Below are 8,326 nucleotides of genomic sequence, written 5' to 3' on the forward strand. Positions count from 1 at the left end.
CTCATTTTTTAAAGCTCTACTTACTAAAATTAATATGGGGTTTAAATCGGGCTCTGGCTCATAATAAAAGTTTATGTGAAGATTCGGGCTGGATTTTTTGGGCCAGATCTAAGCTTTAGTGTGAGCAGCCTGATATAAACATTATGATTATGTGTAGAAATAAAGAGGGCAGGACTTTGTCCTGGAACTGGCGCCACGATTACCATTACGAGAAAACAAAAAAAAAAAAATTTAAAGCTACTTACTAAAATTAATGTGGGGTTTAAATCGGGCTCTGGCTCATAATGACAGTTTATGTGACGAGTCGGACTGGATTTTTAGGGCTCGATCTAAGCTCTAGTGTGAACAGCCTGATATATACATAGTTTTTTGGACCCTTTAAGTGTGATTTTAAGCTGCTTTTTGTGTGATTATGTGTTAAAATGAAGAGGGATGACTTTGTCCTGGAAATGGCGCCACGATAAGCATTACGAGAAAACAAAAAAGTTCAGTTTTAACACTCTACTTTCTAAAAAAATGGGGGGTTTAAGTCGGGTTCGGGCTCATAATGACAGTTTATGTGACGAGTCGGACTGGATTTTTAGGGCTTGACATAAGCTATAGTGTGAACAGCCTGATATAAATATAGTTTTTGGGACCTTTAATGTTAGTTAAGTGTTACTGAAGTGTGATTTAAAGCTGCTTTTATGAGATTATGTGTAGAAATAAAGAGAAGGGACTTTGTCCTGGAACGGGCGCCATGATTAGCATTATGAGAAAACAAAAAAGCTCAGTTTTAACACTCTATTTACTATAATAATGTGGGGTTTAAATCGGGCTCTGGCTCATAATGACAGTTTATGTGACGAGTCGGGCTCGGGCTGAATTTTTTAGGCCCCATCTATCCTCTAGAGTAAACAGACTAATATAAACATACTGTTATTTAAGTGTTATTTAAGTGTTATTTGAAGCTGCTTTTTGTGTGATTATGCATATAATTAAAGATCTGATGAAGTTCTGGCGTGTGTTTCAGTATATAACAGTGTGTTGTGTCTGCAGTGGAAGACGTGGACCTGGCTGAGGACAGGGTGGTGTACGGTACTGAGAATAACAGCACCTTTCTGGAGTGTGTTCCTCGCTCTCCACAGGCTACTGTCACCTGGCACATACAGCGAGAGGAACATCTGGAGGAGGTGAGATCCATAATTAGTTTTTTATCTTTTGTCTAATGACTAATTAATCATTTATTTCAAAGCATTTACCATCAAAGCGAATAAAATAATATTTCTCTTGACAGTTCAATATTTCCTTTAATCTTCATTCCAAAAACATACTGTATGCATTAATGTTTTACTTTAAAGGTCTCATTCCATCGTTTTTTAATTCATTTTAAAATGTCTAGTTGTGTCTCTAGTATGAATGAATGAATGCCATGTGAGCTGTTTGCTTTTTGTGAAAAAAAAAAAAACGCTCCGGTGATCTAGTATAACACTGCTTTAGTCCGGTGGAGGAGTGGAGAGGGGGGGACGATAGGAGTTCGACTCTTGCTATTGAATATTCATACATGCAAACATGTCTCCTCTGATTGGCTAACACGTTTTAAAATAAGGACATTTTTACGCTAATAACAGTCTTTTCAATGTCATATGTTACTTTACAACATGTGTAATAATACCCTGCTAAGTGCAGTTCAGCCACTGATCTAGTCTTAGAGTCTCTGTAAAACACCAAATCCACCGGAGATCCTATTTAAACCTGTAGTTACTCACACAGAGGTGGGTAGTCCAGATCCAGAAAGTAAAAATCCGCCCGGGGCCCGGAGCTGTTTATAGTGTTTGATTCAATACTGCACAAAAATTCGATTTTTTTCAGCTTGTTATGGCTGCTGCGCCTGTGCTGATCTCCACTCTCTGCACAAGCAGCAAGCTGATTGGCTGTTTTTACTTGGGGAACTGGAACTAGCGCTGTGATTAGCATTACGAGAAAACAGAAATCCTTTAATATCTCATTGTTCTCTTTTGGTTTATTCCTCCAGATGATCTTAGATGATCGCGTGGTGAAAACGGAGGAGGGTTTGCTGTTCCGTCGCGTGTTGCGTCACGACGAAGGCGTTTACGTTTGCCGCTCTCGAGAACACAGCTTCACCCAAACCATCTCACGCATCTGGCTGGACGTGTTACGAGGAGACACGCTCACGGATTTACTCTCACGCGACAGCAAGCAGCGGCCGTGGCCTCCGTGCCCCACCCACCTGGGTCCGGCCAATCGCACCCCGGCAAAGGCGTGGTTTAAGGACGTCCTCCAGCTGATTGGTCCATCGAATCTCCCTCAGGTAGAACAGTACTGCGAGCGCGTCTGGTGCAACGAGAAGCTGCGACGGAAACACAAGAGCATGATGGACAAATACCGACAAGCGCAGGACATCGCACGCAAAACCCGCGTGACCAAAAACACCGGGGAACGCAACCGCACGCCGCGGGATACCAGCCGCAGGGCCACGCACACGCAGAGGGAAAAGTGAGGGGCGGAGTTATGGACCGAGAGCGTTAACTCTCTCTCTATTAAAATATATAAAAAGACACACTCAAACAGAACTCACACACACTCTGACGGACTGTAAGATGTTGTAAATATAATGTTTTAGTAAATTTAATGTGTTTAATTTCTCAATTTCTCAGTTTCTCGCCGACCTGTGAAGTCATCCTTACTGTACTATACTGTATCAGCTGTTACATGATGTCACACTATTCTATGATGTCATTTTTCATATAATTTGACGACAGTTGGAGCTCCAACAGGAGAAATAGCGACTATATCATCCTTGTCAACTCTTTCTATGAGTGTCATCTCTATTAGACTCACATTCATAATTCATATTTTAATGCATTCATAACTTAAGGCATCATAAACATATTAGAATATATCTAAAACATTCTGTACTCACTTTTTTGCACTATAAGGTGCAACAGATTATAAGGATGGCATTTTAAGAAACTCTATAAGAAACTTCTATAGGGAAATTCAGTAAAGCTAAAGCTAAGCTAAGTAAACAAAACTGTAATAAAGTCAAACGAGTGCTGGATGTTAATCTAAACAGATTTCTCCCCTGTAAACTGTTTATTTGGGTGATTAAAACGCTTCTTTTTATTTACAGTAAGCTTAGATTCACAAATTTCTCCAACACTAAACATTAGCTGGAGCATTAGCATTAGTGGCTAACCATTAGCAGGTAATGCTAATGCTGCTCCAGCAGTGCTTTTAAGGTATGCATCTATAAAGTATTTGTACAACAGAAATCCCTGTGTGTTTAGAGGTAACCTTATATCATAGCAAACCCAAACCACACATTTCTACACTTTACTATTCACCTGTGACCTACGAAGTCATACAAATGTTTATAAAAATGCATAACCCATTACAGCCATGTTTATTATGCATTACGACTTGTGATCATAACACTGCAAATATGTAAAAGCTGTGCTTAAAGCATATAATATGTATGTTAAAATATAATATACTGTATATCTATCATTAATAATCTAACTTTCCCACAATGAAAGCATTTCACTTTTCTTGGAGCATATCTGTTATGAAACCTGTTATAATACATTTATAAGTGACTATAACTAATATTATATTCAAGACATGAAAAACTCATTAGTGGTTATACATATACTGCATTCAGAGCAAGTTTTTAGAAGCATTTTTAGGCATAATGCAAGTCAATTCTGCAAGCTGGGACTGAGTTTATTGACGTATGAGCTATTAATGATGCATTATGATCACAATTCATGATGCGTAATAAGCATGAATTTGAGGGGTTATACATTTTTATGAATATTTATATCCATGTATATAGTGCCTTATTAATGAATGCATTATAATAATGTGTTATGAGTATGTTTATAGAGTCTTATAGAGACGACATTCATAGAAAGTGTTACTTTAGGAATTAAAATTACTTTACGAAATGAAGATCAGTCAATCTGAAAAACGCTATGATGATGAAACTGGCACTCATCAGGATTGCCGCAGGATAGGAAGAGTAAGAATTTCCTCTGTTGTACAGGATAAGTTCTTTCGAGTTACCACAAGTTAACAGCTCCCCAGATAAGAGCACCTAAATGCTTCTTCACAGACTATTCTGATTGTTTAACACTTTTAAAATTCACTACATGATTCCTTATGTGATTTTAGGGATTAAAAAATATTCTGTAACTCTACAGACATCATCACTCAGCAGCTGTAATTAAAGGGGAGGATATAAATGAAACAGGAGCTCAGTAGAGAAGCTTATAAACTGAAAATCCGACGTCACGTCACTTTAAGACGACTGTTTGGTTTTTTTTTTTTTTTCTTTTTTCCCCCCAGTAAGGCTTAAAGCTCAGCTTCAGTCAGTCTGTGTTGATCCATTTATTCTGGGTGAAGTCTGGGAACACACAACCTGTTTCCTCTGAAAATATATTACTGTTGATCTAATCTCCCAGAGCGCGAGAGCTGCGACAGTAAAAAAAGGAAAGTTAACACACAGAAATATACTGTAGACCTGAACAGGCCTTTCTGAGGCATTAAGACCCATTCACGCTTATTATTACTGAATATAGTACTAGTTTTCATATGATTTACCACAGATAAAGAGAGCACTTCAGTTTCTGAATCAGTTTCTCTGATTTTGCTATTTATAGGTTTATGTTTGAGTAAAATGAACATTGTTGTTTTATTCTATAAACTACAGACAACATTTCTCCCAAATTCCAAATAAAAATATTCTCATTTAGAGCATTTATTTACAGAAAATGAGAAATGTCTGAAATAACAATAAAGATGCAGAGCTTTCAGACCTCAAATAATGCAAAGAAAACAAGTTCATATTCATAAAGTTTTAAGAGTTCAGAAATCAATATTTGGTGGAATAACCCTGGTGGTTTTTAATCACAGTTTTCATGCATCTTGGCTAAGCCTGTCCAATAAGGATTTTTTGTGGACGATATATTATCCTAGAAATAATTGCGATACACAATATTTTTGTAATTCTAATTAGTTTGGGAATTAAATACTTATTTCTTGACTTATTTTTAAGGCTTTAAATCAGAAAACTACAAAAAAAACAAGCAACATCAATCAACATTCATCATAATTAATACTGTATATCTTTATTTAAATCTGCATCTCTGAATACGTTGCTTTAATAACTGTATGGACTGATTTTAACAGACTGGTTAATGCTCGATTCAGCACTGTAGTTTGTTTTATCTCTGTAGATAACTCTTCGTCTAGATAAAGATGAGTCGGTGAAGAGTTTGTGTTGGAATATTTGATGTATTTATGTCTTATTTAAAAGCGTTTCTTGCATGCGGAGTGTACAGATGTGATTTATTTCCTTAATGATGCTTAAATAAAACTTTATTCATCGTACTCAGCTTCATTTTTTTCATATATAGTGGGTTAATGTCAATATAACATGCTTTTTGTATTTTTATAGGGTCTTAACTGCCCCTTTATACACTGTTTGGATGGCCCCTCCCTTATTGTGACATCATAAAAAGTAAATCTGCATAGAATCGCCTTGGCTCCTCCCTTTCACCCATCAACCCCCATCAGAGCCCCACCCACTACTTAATCAGTTGAAGAAACAAAATTTCCATTTCGTTCTGCTGGTTGAGAACCTCAGACACAGCAAGATTAGCCAGCAGACTTCTTCTGAGGGAGGCATCTATACCTACTGTATAGACAAGTCAGCAGATGAGTTGTATGCTTTTATCACAGTTAAGCATGAACTAGATTGTTCATGTTTTGTTGGTGTGGTCAAAATGCTCTACATAAACATAAGACAAGGCTGGAAACAGCTTATTTGCATAAAAGTGACAGAGCCCTTAAACGGCTCATTCTGAAAAGGTACTGAAACTGGTGAAAATAGAGCTGGTGAGATCTTTTTATCTTTATGTGAGAGTGATTTTGTTAAAATAACTTCACAAAAATGTTTTGTATAGAACATAAACCTATTCTTATATAACTTCTTATATATTACTTTTAACTGTTGTGTGGCAGCATTGTTTATAAAATTTTAATTTCATACAAACACTGACTTTCACTTGTTTTTGACAAGTCCACAGTGCTGCCTGGTTAAGTTGAATACATCTTTGTGGTTCAATTACTTATAATTCATAATTCACGTCATAACCTTAACATGAGGTGTATTAACTTGTTTTAGTAGCTTAGTTTAACTTAGTTATTTAATTTCCTGTTAGGACAGATTCCTGCACAGTTTTGTGAATAATATGTTGAGTTTTTTAGTTTTAGCCTAGTTTTAGTCAACTAATTCTCTTAAGAACTAAAACTTATATGTATGGAATGTAAAACCTTTAATTAAAGTATTTGAATGATTAAATAGTTTGAACAGAGCTGTAGACGCAAAAACGCGGCTTTTAAAGTAGCTAGTTTTATCTCCAGCACTAACCCAGCACACATCGCTACACTCTAAAATTGAGCTCAAAAACGTACATCTTGTTTTTATTAGTTGAATAAAATGTCAGTTATTTTCGTCATTGTTTTTATTATTTTATGCTGTTTTTATTTAGTTATGATAAAATGATTCGTCAGCAAAATTAACACTGGTGAACACACCAAAGGATAGCAAAGGATAGAAAGAAAAAGAACTTTCAAAGAGATTTTTAATCAGTTTTAAGATTAAATATTAAAATAGACATAAAAACTAGACAACCATAATGAAAAGAAAGGTTCCGAGGACAATGAAATGATGCACTTGTATTTAGGAAAATATTGATTATAAAATGTTAAAAGTTCAAGAAAGTGCCAATTTTAGGATTTTTATTCATTGTATTTTGACAGTTACAGGTTTACTTTATTTCTAAGTATTTTCTATTACAGTAACAATTAAGATTTTCAGTAACATTCCCTATCAAACATGGAACTTTTATATGTAATATAATATATTTATATATTTATATATATATATAAGTGTGTATGTGCATATGTATATGTATTTGATTAACTCTAGAAATACCCTCCCCTTGAAAACAGGCCGACGCCCTTCCCTATATGTGGCAAAAGAGCCATAAATCTGCCTAAAAATAGCCCCCGAGGCGTCTATACGCCTGCCAGAATCAGACCACAGCTAAACGTAAACGGGTTTCATAAAGCCGGTCGATACCGAACTGAACAGAACCAAAATCAGGTCCAAATGCTGTTTGTGTTTGTGTTTGTTTGGCTCTGGGTTTAGCTATAGCTGGGTGGAGACCTCAGCTCTGTTACTGCAGAGATATCAGCTTTCTCACATAATCAGTTTCATGAGTTTCTAATGTTCTGCACGAGTTTATAACAGCAGTGGTGTAGTGTAGAATACTGCAGCTATACAGCTATTCCATTAAACAATTCATTGGAAAATATAATAAATGTTTAGAATATGAAGTAAAACTCTAATCTCTGCAATAAAAAGATGGACACAAATAGAACAGGTGTTTAGTCCCTTCAGTTTACTTCACTGCATTGTGCCTATGGAAAAGCTCTTACTTTCCCTATTAACCAACCAGAGGTGGAAAAAGTACTGAAAAATTGTAATTAAGTAAAAGTACCTTTACTTTGCTGAAATTCTACTTAAGTAAAAGTAAATGTACCCATCTAAAAATCTACTCGAGTAAAAGTCAAAAAGTACTCAATTTAAAATATACTTTGAGTAAAAGTTACTTAATTTCTTTTAACTATTTGATGTAAAAATGTAAAAACAAATCTTACATAAAAACGTTTTAAATGAATTATTATTCCACATAATAATTTGGATCTTTCAGGCAGTATTTGTTAAGACCAGCCCATAAAACATTTTTTTAAGAACAAGTGTTATAGGTTTCTATCATGCATTTTTTTTCTTTATTAAAAAGTTATGGTCATATATGTGACTATAAACTGTATTTTTATAGTTTTACAGGTCATTATTATATTTTAACTTGCCATTGCTCTGCTTAAACTGCTATTTTCATGTTTTTTTTTTTTTTTTTTTACATTTTACAAGCAGAAAAATACTCACCACCACATGCTTTCACAGGTTTGTTGTGGAAGTTTTAAAAGCTGACAGCTCTGTCCGGTGGGGCACATTTTTTTTTTTTTAATTCAGACAATTGTTTTTGTCCCCCAGCATTTTATTTTTTACTCAGTAACGGGGAGTTTTCCAATGTAGAGAAGTAAATTACTTGTGTCAAAATGTTGTTGAGTAAAAGTAAAATGACCTATTTTAAAAACTACTTTAAAAATAACTAATTACTCATAAAATCTACTCAATTACAGTAATTTGAGTAAATGTAATTCATTACTTTCCAACTCTGTAACCAACATA

General features: G+C 35.1%; 1 protein-coding gene across 2 annotated transcripts in view; it reads left to right on the forward strand.

Moving 5' to 3' along the window:
* sema3bl (sema domain, immunoglobulin domain (Ig), short basic domain, secreted, (semaphorin) 3bl) overlaps positions 1–5,394 on the forward strand; it is a 61,831-nt gene extending 56,437 nt beyond the window's left edge. For both annotated transcript variants that reach the window (XM_022670989.2, XM_049486035.1), the window contains 2 exons: positions 1,039–1,172; positions 2,015–5,394. In XM_022670989.2, coding sequence (XP_022526710.2) covers positions 1,039–1,172; positions 2,015–2,500 — 620 coding nt within the window. In that variant the 3' untranslated portion in view covers positions 2,501–5,394. The remainder of the gene's footprint in view (positions 1–1,038; positions 1,173–2,014) is intronic.
* Positions 5,395–8,326: the final 2,932 nt, after the last annotated feature.

The sequence above is a fragment of the Astyanax mexicanus genome, chromosome 12 (assembly GCF_023375975.1).
Source record: "Astyanax mexicanus isolate ESR-SI-001 chromosome 12, AstMex3_surface, whole genome shotgun sequence".
In the NCBI taxonomy this organism is placed as follows: Eukaryota; Metazoa; Chordata; class Actinopteri; order Characiformes; family Acestrorhamphidae; genus Astyanax; species Astyanax mexicanus.